Source organism: Aquarana catesbeiana, linkage group LG03, assembly GCF_042186555.1.
Source record: "Aquarana catesbeiana isolate 2022-GZ linkage group LG03, ASM4218655v1, whole genome shotgun sequence".
Taxonomy (NCBI): domain Eukaryota; kingdom Metazoa; phylum Chordata; class Amphibia; order Anura; family Ranidae; genus Aquarana; species Aquarana catesbeiana.
Genome location: NC_133326.1, coordinates 229,026,707 through 229,042,893, shown reverse-complemented (window position 1 = coordinate 229,042,893; position 16,187 = coordinate 229,026,707). Strand labels below are relative to the sequence as shown.

Genomic DNA, 16,187 nt, shown 5'->3' with positions numbered 1-16,187 from the left:
CTCATTCACACCAGGTGAATTGTTATGTGAATGTTATAAGAATACACTCCACAGTGTGAATGAGCCCAGACTGGGTAAAAAAGTGAAAGAAATTCCTCCCTGACAGGAATACAGACAATATAACACCTAGGCAGAGGGTCTAACCCTTCCCACTCCCCAGAGGTGGCCTCACTGTTAGAAGGCCTGTGCCCAAATGTGACAACAACCACCCTCTATACTTCTAAAATCTTCTATCTATAGAAATGCAGGAAAGTCCAAACATTGAACTGACATAGTGTGGCCGGTGAGGGCGCTGTTCTGAGACATGACGTCTCATCCTCTCCTTCCGCCTCGATCACAGCACAGCGCGCTCCCGTCACCCCAGCCCGAGCGCGCCCCCCTCCCTCCCTTCTCCTGTGGGCGGGCCGGCGGAGGGGACATCAGACTCCGCCCACATGTGTCGCGCGCAGTCAGTCAGGAAAAGGGGGTGAAGAAGATGGCGGATGTGGAGGAGCAGCTGTCTGATGAGGAGAAGGTCGGTGTTGTGTGATGTGTGTGAAGGATGAGTTCCGCTCCTTGTAGAGGGAGGGGTGTGGGGGGAGTCCTGTGTAGGGGGTCCCCGGTATGTGGCGGGGGGGAGGGGCCCGGCTGAGGTGTCTCAGGTAAGTGGGCTCCGGTCAGGGTGGGGTTGGCTGACTTCCGCCTCTTCTTCCTCCCAGCCGGTCCGCTCCTTGTACGGCCTCAGCCGAAAATAGGAGACAGAAGGGCGGAGGCTGTGAGTGTGTGGGACATCCCCCTGTCATCCCTGTCACTGGTCACCCTCAACACCCCCCACTCCTCCTCATTAGTCTGATCATTACTGATGGGCAACTTCCCCACCCCGTGTGTTTTGTGCTACTTCCTCCACTCCTACCCCTAGGATTACCATCACACTATGACTGAAACAGGAAGTGAGGAAATCCACAACTAGTGTCCCCATTGGAAGATTTCCCCTCTATTCTTCTTCTGGTGACAGCTTACATTTTGGAATTTCCTTTCACTCTCTATAATGGTAGGCAGCCCAAGTAGAGCGTGTGATTCATCCTAATGGGGCACAGACAGCAATAAAAGACTGGCGGGTTCTGATCCATCTTCACTCCAGAAGTTTCGGCATCAGTTTTCATTTAAGGTGGAATTCTAATCAATTGTCTTGGATAGAGTAGTGATAGAGAAACCTCCCAAGTTTTTTTATAAACTTTATTTTTTTTATCTAGTTCTACTTACCTGCTCTGTGCAGTGGTTTTGCACAGAGCGGTCCTAATACTCTTCGTCTTGGCTTCCCCACCATCACTCTGAGCTCCTCCTCTTCGTGTGCCACTATAGGAAGAAGTTCTGTCCCTCCTCACAGGGCAGAGAGCCATTGGCTCATGCTGCTGTCAGTCAAACACCGTCCTGAGAGCTGGGGCGAAGCCCTGCTGTCTGTGTCTATGGATGCCGACCATGCAGCTCAGGATCAAGCCCACAGCTGTGGCACACCTTTTGGGCTCGATACTGAGCCACGCTGTCTGCATCCATAGACTAATTGGTCTGGTGGCGGAGGAAGGAGGGGGGCTAAATTTCCGAGAGACCGCGCCTTGGTACCTGTCAAAAACAGGTACCCCTTCCCCTCCCCCCTGAAATGTGGCACCGGAGGGGCGAGACAGATAAGCGGAAGTCCCACTTTTGCGTGGAAGTGTAAGTCCAGCCAAAATCGCTTTCCTAGGTTTGAGTGGGAAAGGATTAGATCCTCTGGGTTTTCACTGCTATCCAGAGCCCCGATCACGCCTGAGCGAAACTGCTGCGTCACTTTTTTTTGGGAGAGATTTTGTGGTGTATGGCACCATTAATTTTGAATGAGCCTCCCTCCACTTCAAAAACACGCCAAATAAGCTCATGTACCAAATTTTGGCACTGAGCCAGACCCATTTGTCAGTGCGTGTTTTACTGCAAATTTCATACTTTTTGTTGTAGGATAATCACGGCAAAATCCTACCACGTTTAGAGTGCCATTAAGCAATAATGTCCCTGCAACCGCACCTCACGTTTTGCTGCGATTCTGCCTGCAATTCCAATACACTCAGGTGTGAACGGGGCCTTAGGGAAGTGTAACCTCACTATTCTGCTGACATTTTTTGGGGAACTCTCTGCCAGCCAGATATAAAATATATTGTTTAGTAGAATAAGGGGAGACTAGAACCCTTGTGAGATGTTTATCTCTGTCTGTGTAACTGTTGCAGAGATTCCATCGCTTTCTGTGTAGGTTCACACGTATGCGATCTCAGACATTGCATGTGATTCGCACTCGCACTGCAGGTGCCGATCACATGCAATGTCTGTGCGATGCAAGTATGGCTGAACTCGCATTAAATTTGCAGAAAAAAGTGCATGGACATTATTTCCTGCTAACTGAAATTGGATCGCATGGGTGTTCTCACCTATGCGATCCGATTCCTGTGCGAATTCGCACTGCGATCTGTGAACTGATCTGTGGATTTCATTAACAATGTATTGACACCCGCAGCGGTTCGCAGAGGGCAGTGTGAACTGCCTGCGGGAGAGATGTGATGCGGGAACCGGGAGATGTCATTGCGCTAGTTCCCGCATCGCACTAGTGTGAACCTAGGCTCTGTCTGGTAAGACATTGTCAAGTCAATTAAACGCCTGGGATATTGATCTGGTCAGTTAAGTAGCTGACGGGATTGTTAATCAGTTTCAGCTGCTTTGGTGTTAATTAAATTTACAGGTGCACTAGATGAGACAACCTCCAAAACAGGAATGGTTTTACAGGTGAAGACCACTGATGTTTTTTTTTCCCTACTCATCTTTTCTCACTGTTTTTGGCTAGGGTCAATGTCAATACTGGTAGCAGGAGGCGATACCTGGACCCTATAGAGGTTGCACAGGCAGTCCAACTCCTCCAGGATGGCACATCAATATGTGCCATTGCCAGAAGGTTTGCTGTGTCTTCCAGCACAGTCTCAAGAGCATGGAGGAGATTCCAGGAGACAGAAGAGCTGGACAGGGCCGTAGAAGGTTCTCAACCCATCAGCAGGACCAGTATCTGCTACTTTGTGCAAGATGGAACAGGCCTTGATGAGCACCGCCAGAGCCCTACAAAATGACCTCCAGCAGGCCACTGGTGTAAATATCTCTGACCAAACGACCAGAAACGGACTACACGAGGCTGGCCTGAGGGCCCAATGTCCTCTAATGGGCACTGTGCTCACTGCCTGGCACCACGGAGCTCGATTGGCATTTACCATTGAACACCAGAATTGGCAGGCCTGCCACTGACGCCCTGTACTTTTCAGTTAGCACTTACAATTTAAAAGGGAGGGTCAAGTGACACATAAAAGGTAATAGCTGTGGAGGATGAGCTGATGGAGAAAATATAAGCACAGTAATTAGGTGGGGACAGAATAGGCTTCTCTGAAGAGAAGGCTTTTCAGGGATCGTCTTAAGCGGACAGATTGGAGTAGGAAGTTCATAGGATGGGAGAAGCTCGGGAAAAGTCCTGGAGGTGAGCATGGGAGGAGATGACTAGTGAGCAGGAGGTCTTGGGGGAACGAAGAGAATGATTTGGTTGGTATTTTGAGATTAGGTTAATAATATAGCTGGGAGCTGAGTTGTGGATGGCTTTGTAAGAATTTGTTAGTATCTTTTTAAAGTATAATTTTAATTGGGTGAGAAAATGATTTGTATTTCTGTCCATCCAGTGCTGAGATTGATGCAATCTTGTCAGAGAAGTAGAAGCATCTCCCTCCTTTTTAACGTGTTTCTTCTTGGCAAGGTGCATACAACAGTGACTGACTACCACCTAGCGCTGCCCCTCGATCTTTAAAGGAAAAATTCACCTTTCTGAACATGTTACACCCATATTTAGGGTGTAACATGTTCAGCATCAGACCCTTCTCCCCCTCCCTTCTTGTGGCAGCAAGCCACAGATCTTCTCCCCGTACTCACTGCCACAATTCAAGCGAAGCACAGCTGTGAGGGGCACCACCTACACGGCCGCGTCATTGATTCACAGATTCATGTGAACCAATAAACTACAAGTACTGTCAGCCTTTGGGGCTGTCGGCTTGTAGTTCTCAGTGAACCACCACAGCGCTGTGGAGCACTGTGGTAGTTCATTGATTCTTCCTGTCAGTGTAAAACTGCCTGGCCGTACAAAGTACTGGGCAGACAGCTTACACTGGCATTCTGCAGGAGACCTGCATGGCACCAGTGATGGCGGGTGCAATGTTTTCCAGGCTCCTAAAACAAAAAATAGTGAAGGCTTATTTATTTTTTTTTTAACCTGCAAAAAAAAAAAATGTGCATTTTATTATTTTTTTGTTTAAAAGGTGAATTTATTCTTTAAGAAATTGCTGATTTGCAAGTGTTGATATAAAGATAACTTCACACCAGTATGTTTTAGGTGCAGTGTAGTTTCATCAAACACCTACGTGGCTTTCAATAGTTTCACATCTAAAGCACAAAGTGCATACATTGAACCACACTTAATGTGGAACATTACCCATACCAACTTGATAAAAATGATGTTCTTTAGCAAGAAACATACATTCCACATTAATAATTAGGCTACCAAACTTAGTGTGAGCTGTAAATTGCCTCCAGAATTGTTCCTGTTTCTTCTTGCTGGAGGCTGGCATTTTTCTGATGCCCAGAGCCACTGACCAGCAGTAAACCTAGTCAGCAGATCGGCCTCTACAAATTCGGCAGTGCCTAAAACTAGAGCGCAACTGAGCATGTGCAGAGCAGGGTGAGACTGTATTACTGGATTTCAAACAGTATAGGCACTTTTGAATGTTTTATATAGCTATAGCTGCAAAAGGAGCCTAGGTGATTTAAGCCAGAAGTGATCTAGGTTAATTTTCTGACTAAAGTACCACTTAAAGCAGAGTTTCACCCATAAATGGAACTTCCGCTAGCCGGATTCCTCCCCCCTCCCCCTCCAGTACCATATTTGGCACCTTTCGGGGAGAGGGGGAGCAGATACCCCTCAAATCCAGGTATCTGCTCCCACTTCCAGGGAAAGATTGCCGCACATTGTGCGGCGAACTATGTAATGTCCAGCCCTTCCTCCTTTCTCCCGCTGCCTTCTGGGAGATACACAGGTCCCATTAGACAACAGGGACCATTCAGAAAGTGTAGCATGACAGGAAACAGGCTGTGAAGCCGTAAGGCTTCACTTCCTGTTTCCCTTAGTAAGGATGCCGACACCTGCACCCGGAGCCGAGGGACGGGTCGGCTTCAGGTGCTGACATCGCGGGCTCCCAGGACAGGTAAGTGTCCTTATATTAAAAGTCAGCAGCTGCAATATTTGTAGCTGCTGACTTGTAATTTTTTATTATCCAGGCGGAACGCCGCTTTAAGACCCACGCTATAGCAGAAAGACGACTCCATTGACGTCCTCCCAGAATTGCGCCCCATGGGGCGTGCATCCGGCATACTCCGTGATCACTGTGTCCTTCGGGCACAGCTGATCACAGATCAGGGTAAAAGGCCAATCACAGTGGCCCTTTACCATGTGATCAGCTGTGTCCAGTCACAGCTGATCACATATAAACAGACTTGATGGCTATCGGCATTCCTTTCCTCATGCTCTGTCACAGTGCTAAGGAGAGCCAGTAACCGGCCAGTCACAGGGGACATGTACACAGATAATCGGGGCACTGATCATCCATGTCCTGATGATCAGTGCAGCCTCGTCGACACTAAGAGGTTTATTTTATTTTTTCTTAATTTTTTGATATTTTTTTTCTTTTGTTTAGCAAAAGATTAAAAAACACATTGGCAATTAAATCCCATCAAAAGAAAGCTCCATCTGAAATTTATACAAATTTCATTTGGGTACAGTGTTGCATGACTGCGCAATTCTCATTCAAGGTGCAACAGAACTGAAAGCTAAAAATTTGGCCTGGGCAGGAAGGGGGAGAAAGTGCCCTGTATTGAGGTAGTTGAACCAGCCCTTTGAATGCCATCTCTCATTTTTTAAAACTCAAAAATGAAAGGTCTCCTTGCAAGGTAAAGGGTTAATACTTGTTCCTTCCACACCACCAATTTCAACTGTTTTAGGACTAATTGACACTAGCAATAACCCTCTGAAGAGCAATCCACAGGGGATTGCTCTTCAGAAGGCTGACAGGCAGGGAGGGGACATTGCGTTGCCTGCTCCCCACCTGTTTTAATACCTAAAAGAACGCATACTTTTTCACAATTGTATGTGTTGGTGGTGCGACCCTATTCAGTATTTACCCAGGACAGGGTATTTAATTTGCAGCAATAGCCTGTGTACACATCCATTCACTGCCTTCGCAGCTTAAGAGGGATTGGTTGGGGGGGGGGGGGGGGCAGTAAAAATTTGGCTCAGCTATATGTAAACTGTAAATGAGCTGTCGATTCACTGCGTTGGTTGAAACATTTTCAGCATTTAGTAGAGTTTTGGTATTTGTCAGATGTCTGGTCCCCGGCTGTGCGCTGTGGTTTCTTACTCCAGCCCCTACTTCCTGTAGTGAGCGGGAAGTATTAACCCTTTTTCTTTGCCAGAGTGCTTTCATATTTGAGTTTAAAAAAAAGAGTTGCTTTACATCACACTAGTTGTAGTTAAAAATACATAACAGAGTTAATTGGTGTTTTTATATCTGTGTGGAGTTTGTCTATAAAAAGAATCTGTCAGGAGTGGAAAAAATCTTTCAGACTTAAGAGTGCAAGCACCTAGAGATGCCTGTTCATACGTGCCACAGCCCTTGGTTACAGACAATACTGAGCTGGTCTGACTTCTCATTGGTGCCCAAAGCCTGTACACCCCCTCTTGCCTCTGTGCATTCCTGTTAGCCACTGAATGAGCCCATTAGAGAAATGTGTGGGGGTGAGAGGTAGCGGCAGTCTAATAACTACCCAGAAGTGTCTGAGCCTTGCTATCAGAACAGACCTATGTTTGGCTTTAAAGTGAACCTGTGACAAGGCTGTGAACATTCAAGTCTTTACATATGCTTATCAAGCAGTAAATTATCTATTTATCTTTTTCTTCCAGTAGTGATTTGACAGCCTTCCGATCTAATGTAAACATGCACATGTTTGTTGCCTACATCAAAAGGCTTTTGTGTTATGAGCTTTGAGAATGAATTGCTTCTAAATGACAGCAGCTACATATGTTATTGAGAGTTGGGTTTACCCGCTTCCCACCCGGCCAATGTACATAAATGGCCAGGCAGGAGCTTCCCCCTTCTAAGTGGATGTACCCGTACTTTGCTCAGAACAGGTGTCGGCACACGCCCCCATCCTGCGATGGCTGTGATCTTCGGACACAGCACAACACAGATCGGGACATGAGCGCTGTGATTGGCCCTCCCTATCACATGATGGCTGTGTCCAATCACAGCCATCCAACAGTGTAAACCGAGACACGTGTCTCTGTGTTGCCTTCCCCACTGAGCTGGGGGGGGGGGGGGGTAGCAGGGGGATGCTGCAGCTTGTGACAGCTCTGTGTGTAACTGATGATTTTAGTGTTCAGTTACACAGAGATCACACATATTGCAGCCATCCCCACACAGTACACCAAGCACCACTGTCCCTGTGCAAAATTTAAAGCCCCCCCCCCCTCCGTACTCGTCGGCAAAGGCGAATGCACATGTTGCTCCCGTGTGCATACGTAAACGATGTTTGCACCACACAAGAGGTATCGCCGCGAAAGTCAGAGCGGGAGCAAGAATTCTAGCACCAGACCTGTCTATGTTAATATATATTTTTGATATCTGATTTATGATATTACAGCTTACTAATTCTTAAATGTGCCTACATTAGCATTGTTTTTCAACAGACCAAGCTGTCCAGCAAAACTGGCCGTTAGAATGTTGAGGCAAGCCTTTACCCCAAGGGCTCATTTACCGTGGATGACAGATCCGTCTTCGCTCACTATGCAGAGATGGACCTGTCAGAGCCCCATTCTCCTCTATGGGAAGATCGAATGAAAAAGTACCTGCCTGTCCATTTTTCATCCGATCTGATCCTCCAGACCGATTGAAAATAGGGTCTCCGTCCGTCTGGATTTCACAGAGAGGATCGGATGTCGGCGGACATGTCACTGCTGACATCGCCGCTCCATAGAGGCGAATGGAGCATCTGATCAGGTCCAACTGACAGGCGGACCTGATTGGATAGCCTGTGTTAAAGGGGCCCAACAGGAAAAAATAAACGGTTTCTGAAACTGCTGAAAGAATAAGTTCACCTTTTTGGAGAATTTTATACATTACACCTATATTTAGGGTGTAACATGCACCAGCACAAGGCCAGCAGATGGGGGTTCCTCTCACCACACCTGCTGTCGCGTTTTGAAAACAGCTCCTTCACAGCCGCATCATTCATTCACAGGAATCTGTAAATGGCCACGGCAGAGGGCTTGTAGTTCGCAAAAAAAACAGGGAGGGCGATGATGAGCAAGCTCCTAGTTCATTCACAAGCCCTTAAGTTTTCAAGGTATGGGCTGAAAGCTGTAGGGCTGGTGTGAAGGAGCCTGACATTGCACCCACGATCACTGATCACAGTGCAATGCTTTGCAGGCTCTTGTGGGAAAACTTTTTTTTTTTTTTTTTTTTTCCCTGCAGTAATATGTGCACTTATTTTTTCCAAAACGGTGAAGGTAGGCTTTAACCACTTCAGCCCTGGAAGATTTGGCTGCTGAATGAGCAAGCTATTTTTTTTTTTTTTTTTTTTTACGATTCACACCCAAACAAAATTGACGTCCTTTTTTTCCCACAAATAGAGCTTTCTTTTGGTGGTATTTGATCGCCTCTGTGTTTTTTATTTTTTGCGCTATAAACAAAAAAAGTGGCAATTTTGAAAAAAAACACAATATTTTGTACTTTTTGTAAAAAAATTCTCAGTTTAGGCCGATATGTATTCTACATATTTTTGGTTAAAAAAAATCACAAGCGTATATTGATTGGTTTGCGCAAAAGTTATAGCGTCTACAAAATGGAGGATAGATTTATAGCATCTTTATTTTATATATATATATATATATATATATATATATATATATATATATATATATATACTGTGTGTGTGTGTATATATATATATATATATATATATATATATATATATATTTAAATTTTTTTTTTTTTAATCGGGACCCATCCCAATCCCGCGAGCCGACTTATAGCTACGACGGCTCGTGGGAACGTGCCGACCTGCCACAGTAAAATGACGGCGGCTGGTCGGCAAGTGGTTAAACCGTGTTAGCTGAAGCTTGGCTTTGATTTGTTAGTTAAGTTTCTGTAGACATGGAGTGTACTGCAGCTAATTTTAGCACATTGCAGCTAAAAAAAAAAAAAAAAAAAAAAAATCTGTTTTGACTTTTTTTTTTCTCCCTCTAAACACCCTTCAGTATTAGCCTTTGTGTCCATGCACGCATAGGCCTTTAGCGGCAGAAAAAAAAAACATTGCACATTCAGAGAGGAGAGAAAAAAAACGTAGAAGAATATATATCAGCCTAAACTGAAGAGAAACTTTTTTTCTTTGGATATTTATTATAGCAAAAAGTACAAATATAATAAATTTTTTTTTTCTTTTTGAGCGTGAGGGGTTCCCCCTTAAGATCCATACCAGACCGAAGGGTCTGGTATCGTCTTGGGGGGAGGGGGGGGGCGGCCTCACGCAATTTATTTTTACATTTTGAAGGGGTTTCCTTTCAAGATTCTTAGCACACAAGTCGCATCATCTTGATCCAACTTCTGGTGTGACTTCTATTCAAATCAGTGGGCTCCTATAGGGAACCATTGTTTTTGAACAGAGGCAGAGGAACGCTGGAAGAGGCTTAACGCTATGTATACAGTGTTAAGTCTCGTTAAATCGCGTTTTCCACACCTTTTACCGGCTTCTGGCGTTTTTACAGCTCTATCTCTGGAGCCTCAGAACGTGCTGGTCCTGGGTTTTTTTTTTTTTTTTTTTTTTTTTTGGAGCTTAAAAACACCTATGCCACTTACAGCTCCTAAATGCCTTGGTGAGCATGAGGCTATAGTCTACCATGGAGAGGCGTTTTTAAGCTGTGAAAAAGCGGCTGTAAAAACGTATTGAGCCTCATGCCAACGGACTAAAGCTTTGGGGTTTTTTTGGTTTTTCTTTCCTAAAATAACAAACCTGTTTATACTTCCCTGTTCTATGCAGTAGTTTTGCACACAGCAGCCCTGATCCTCTTCTTTTCAGGTCCTTTGCCGGTGTTCTGTCAGAATCAGCGACCTATCAGAATAGGTAACGGAAGTGACGCTCCGTCCTAACACCACAACGGCCATCTTGCTACACCCCGCACTTGTCCATAGTAAGCCTGCAGTCAGAAGGCGACATCTTTTTACACCCAGGCGACACTTATTTTTACCCGTAAACAGAGCTTATATAGTGAACTACAGTATTTTGAAATCCTTGACACTGTTTTGATGTTTAATTTTACAAGCAGCGGCAAGCCTGCTGATCTCAGAGGTTTGCTAATCTGACAGATCACTGCTGCTTTTAAAATTCAACATCAAAACAGTCTGACAGATTTCAAAATACTGTATTTTACTATATAAGCTCTGTTTACTGGTAAAAACTGTGAAATGCAAGACTTGGATGGGTGTAAAAAGATGTCCGCTTCTGACTGCAGGCTTACTGCAGCCGAGTGCAGGGTGTACCAAGATGGCTGTCCCAGTGTAGTGATGGAACGTCACTTCCGTTGCCTAATCTGAAGGGTTGCAGATTCTGACGGAGTGCCGGCATTCGTGGCTCCTTCCCCTCGAGCAGTGCCCCGAAAGCTGCTTGCCCTGGGGGCACCTCTACATGCTCGCTCTCAAGCTGCTGCTCTGTGTTCATAAGTTATAGAGCTGCGGCTCAGCCCCGCCCCTGCTCTCTCCTCATTGGCTCGCTTGTTGTGATTGACAGCCAATGGGCTCCTGCTGCTGTCTCAGCCAATGAGGAGGGACAGTCCCTATTCAGCCAAGGCTATCGTGACCTTTGCTGGATCGGAGGGGGCTCAGGTAAGGATTGGGGAGTGCTGCACACAAGGTTTTTTACCTACCTGCATAGGTAAAAAGAAAACTTCAGCCTTTAGAACCACTTTAGCTAAAATCCAGCCTCAGACAACAATAATAATAATATAATTTTATATGGCACTCGCCTCTTAGCAAAAGTCCTCCAGTGTTTGTGTCTTTGGACATAGTGAATCTGTCTTTGTAGCTTTCCTGCAGCAGGTTGAAAGCTACAACAATTGGAAAGACTTTCTATTAACACAGCAAACAGGAATTAAAAAAAAAAAAACAAACCTCCAGGCAGACCTACAAAACTTGTCGTAGCAATTTCACAGTCCATAATAATTTGACACAAGTACCAGCATGGGAGCTGAGCATTTTTGAGCTGTGCAGCCCTGCTGTCTTGCATTCCTTCAGGTGATGACAGGTCAGAACATGGAATGAACTTGCACCGAGATGGGGGAGAGGAAGAGCCTGTGTTGTCTGACGTGTGCAGTTAGATTCCTCTACATTTCTTATGATCAGTTCCTTCCCATGCTAGCAGTGCCACACAGGCGGCATGTACACATGCATAGCACAGAGGTGGGAGGAGAGGAAGCCTTGCCACACAGGAGTCCTGTGTATTCTGATGTTAATACCAGCAATACCATAATGTTGGATTATTAACATGGAGTGTGGTTTTGTACAACGATGTATCCCAGTGAAGAAAGGTGCATTGTCACCTTCCCTGTTGCCAGCTAAAAACACACCCACAGCAATGCTCACATACCTGGAACCCATATATAGATAAAATCTATAGGCTAAGGGCTCATTGGAAATGCCATGGGTTGCCTCGGTGGATGCACCCTGCCCTCAGCTTCTGAGGCTGTATGTTTGTTTCTGCCCCTAACATCGCAGGAGCTAAAAAAAATGTATAACTAAATCCTGAGACAAGATTAATTTTATTTATCACGGGTACTTGTATAGCGCTGTCAATTTATACAATGCATTACATATATATTGTACCATCACATCGGTCCCTGTCCACAAGGAGATTACAATCTAAGGTCTGAACTCCCATTCATAATACACATACTAGGGCCAATTTTAGACAGGAGCCAATTCACCTACCAGCATGTCTTTGGCGTGTGAGAGGAAACCCATGTAGACACGGGGAGAACATGCAAACTCTGTGCATGTAGTGCCACGGCTGGCATTCCAACCAACGACCCTAGTGCTGCTAGGCGGAATTCAAAATAAAATAAAATAAATACAGGGTGATGGTATATATGGGTAGAAGAGGTTTAGGGCAGCACAGTGACTCAGTGGTTAGCACTTCTGCCTTGCAGCACCAGGGTCCACAATTTGAATTCCAACCAGAACACTATGCTTACGTGGGTTTCCTCCAGGTACTCTATGTTCTTCTCACACTCCAAAGACCTGCTGATAGGTCAATTGGCTTGAAACTTCCACATTCAGGAAAATGTACACGTGTGTGCGGGTAAATGCAGTTGCACAGAAGCATCAACATCAATGTTTACATGCCTGCAGGGGTGTACAGCCATTAAGTTCTATGACTGATTGTATGCCCCACCTACGGCCCCCGGGCACAATAAAAAGCCATGGCCGTTTCACACTGGGCATATTTTAGAACCTGAAAACTTCCATGTGCATGAGGCCTTAGATTGCATGGAAAAATAATGCTTTTTGCAAGAAACTGTTGCCAAAGGGTAGCCTTGTCTGTCACGACACAAAACCCAACATTATGGATGTGTGGATTCAAATGACTTCAGTGGGTTTGGCTCATTCAGTTATTCAGTGTTGGTTCAAAAGTGTACAAGATAGGTCCGTCGGTGTGAAAGGGGCCCATCGGGTCAGTTTTTCAGGCGGACCCGAATCGGACCATCCATAGCTCTCTATGGAGCAGCAGATTGACACATATCAGCATCCGATACGGTACGCTAAAAACAGACAGCTAGGGATCGGATCCGACGACAGTCGGATAGAAACGGACGGGCAGTCCGTTTCCATCTGACCGCCCCATATAGAACAGCGGGCTGTGTCCATGCCTGTTCTGCATAGCGGAGTGGACAGGGACCTGTCATCCGCATGCTTAGCAGGGATTAGCGGACAGATCCCTCGCTCAGCAGGCAGATCTGCTTGGCGGAGTTCACCCTGCCTTCAAGGGGCCATAATATGGCAGTTTGTTTTAAAAGTAAATTTGTAACTAATCAATGGGTGTGTGTGTTGTTTGTCATTGGGAATCAATGTATCTAATCTTTCTTTTAGGTACGTGTAGCAGCAAAATTCATCATCCATGCCCCACCAGGAGAATTCAACGAAGTATTTAATGGTGAGCAATCCAGTTTATTTGTCTTCTATTCGCTGACATTTACAGATAAAACCATTAGGCAGCTTTTAAATGCTTTGCAGCCCAGGACTGGTTTCCAGGGAAATACAAGTCATGATCCTTAGTGGAGTAGTTTAAACTGGATGTTTATTTTTTAGGCCCCATGCACACTGAAATTTTTGGACGTTTTTACAGCTGCTATTTTTGGCTTCAGACTTTTTTTTTCTACAGTCCATAAACTCTCCAGCACGTTATCCTATGTGTCCATGCAATGTTATGTAGATCAGTATGTGCAGAAATATACAGAAGGGATTATATTTTACCAGATAAATATCAAGCAAAATGGCTCCAGGGGGACCTTTCACCCCCATCTTGCTCTCACACCAATGGCCAAATGCTTGTCTGATCATGTCAGCAAAAAGGTACCCAGAATAAGGATTTACCACACAACTGGACTGAAATACTTTTTTTCCCCCTTATTTTATTAACCCTTTCATTCCTAAGCCTATTTCTGACATTTGTTGCTTACAAGTTAAAACTTTTTGCTAGAAAATTACTTAGAACCCCCAAACGTTATTTAGAATATATATATATATATATATATATATATATATATATATATATATATATATATATATATATATATATATATATATATATATATATATATATATAATTTATAGCAAAGACTCTAGAGAATAAAATGGAGATCGTTGCAATAGTTTATGTCACACAGTATTTGCACGGCGGGCTTTCAAACGCAATTTTTTGGAAAAAGACTTTCTTTTTCATACATCATGGGACACAGAGTCAGGCTAATATTCATTACCTGCTGGGTTATACTTCATCAGGTGAATGGACACTGGTAGACCAAAGGTCTTCAGACAGGAAGTTATCCCCTACATAACCCCCCCCCCCCCCATACAGGAAGTACTTTAGTTTTTTACCAGTGTCTACAAGGTGAATGGCACGATTTGTTTGAGCTCTCTGAGCTCCAGGTCTCTAGTCCAACAAAAGGTTCCAAAATGAATCAAAGGATTGACTGATCGAATCCATTTGACAAAGGCTTTTATGCTTAGATAAATGGTACCTGAGCCTCGCAAAGAAGAGTCAAGATCCTGCAAGGTTTCGCCTGTAATATGGCCTCCGGGCGCTGAACCCTGCGGAGTGGAAATCCTGGACTCTACAGCGCTAAGGTATTTCCTGCAGGGTGCTATACAGGTCCAAGGGAGTGGACCTTAAACATGAAAAGGGTACCCAGTCCTTGAAGATCCAAGTGACAGGAACCCGCCGTGAAGATTGGGCTCTTAGTTTCTAATTGGCCCTGCGACTGGACGGGTAAATGAAACCCCTTTATTTTATTATTGTGGGGTGTGCAAGTGATTGTAACAATCAGTCAAGCTAGCTAAAAGCTGGACACCTGTGTGTGGTGAGCATACGGGGGAGTTTTGGGCTAGCTGTGGGTTAGTTATTATATTATAATTTTTGATTTCGTTTTTCAAACTTTATCATACTCAAACTTTATCATACCCGGGATGTCTACTAGACTCTTGTTTGGACAGATTTAAGTGAATTATTCCTAAGAATTACAGGCCTATAATATAAAACGCCAAATTTCTGTGCAAAATAATTGTACCGCTTTCAGCACCTAAAATCTGACATAATCATACCGCCAGGGAGGTTAAAAAAGAACTTGACGGTAGATAATGCTTGAAAGACCCTGTTGACAAGAAATTGGAGTTATTATTAAAGGCTTCCTTTTCTTTGGCCAGTTCAGCTATTCAACCAGCTGTTGTAGCTATTGTTATCTGCCAGTCCATAAAGGATCAGGTCAAACAGCCTAATAGGCCTAACCAGGAGGATGATCTGCCTGAAAGTAAGACAGATATTCCTCAAGCGCTGTGTTTTGCTGTTAATGCTTTAAAGAATTCAATACAGCAGGTTTCTCTTCTGGCTCTCTTGTCTGTACATATGCGCAGACTTTTATGGCTTAAGAACTGGTCAGCCGAGCTTCCTTGTAAAAAGCTATTGGCCGGTTTCCCGTTCCAAGGGGTGTGTTTATTCAGTGATCACTTGGACAAATACATCCAAAAGATTTCTGGAGGGAAGAGTTCTCCACTTCCTGTGAAGAAAAGCACCAGACGTCCCTCGTTTAAAAACCCAGGGACTGCTTCCTCAAATGTCTCAGCGTCACGGCGGTTCCGCCGCCAACAGGGCGCTGGGTCCAAACTTCTTCTAAACTCAGCACCACGCTCTCCTTTTGAGGGGATGCCCCCACTCCATCGAGTGGCAGGAAGGCTGCTGCACTTTGCGGACATTTGGAAAACAATTCAGGACGAGTGGGTCACCTCGGTTATATCTTGCGGTTACCAGCTAGAATTGGGGGAGGGGGGGGGGGAGAGACTCCCTCAGGTTTCTAAGATCCAGCGTTCCCCGGATCCTCCAAAAAAACTTCTTGCTTCAGGCACTACATTATCTAGTGCATCAATGAGTGATTGTAGAGGTTCCTGTATTCGAAAGGGGCACAGGGTTTTACTCAAACCTGTTTACGGTTCAGAAGCCAAACTAGAACACCAGGCCCATTTTGGAACTGAGCTCCCTGAACAAGTATCTATTGATACAGTCCTTTTGGGTGGAGTCTGTCCGCTCAGTAGTAACCTCACTCTAGCCTCCATCGACTATAAAGGACGCGTATTTACACGTACCTATCTTTTAGCCTCATCAAAGGTTCCTACGTTTTTGCAGTAGAGGAACGTAATTTTCAGTTTGTAGCTCTACCCTTCGGGCTTGCTACAGCTATCCGGGTGTTCACAAAGGTCCTAGCACCAGTACTGCTTCTTTTAAGGACCCAAGGC

General features: G+C 44.9%; 1 protein-coding gene across 1 annotated transcript in view; it reads left to right on the top strand.

Moving 5' to 3' along the window:
* The first annotated feature begins 360 nt into the window (after positions 1-360).
* The window catches only part of LOC141131967 (F-actin-capping protein subunit alpha-2), a 75,518-nt gene continuing 59,691 nt past the window's right edge, over positions 361-16,187 (top strand). The window contains exons 1-2 of the mRNA XM_073619839.1: positions 361-514; positions 13,272-13,335. Coding sequence (XP_073475940.1) covers positions 476-514; positions 13,272-13,335 — 103 coding nt within the window. The 5' untranslated portion in view covers positions 361-475. The remainder of the gene's footprint in view (positions 515-13,271; positions 13,336-16,187) is intronic.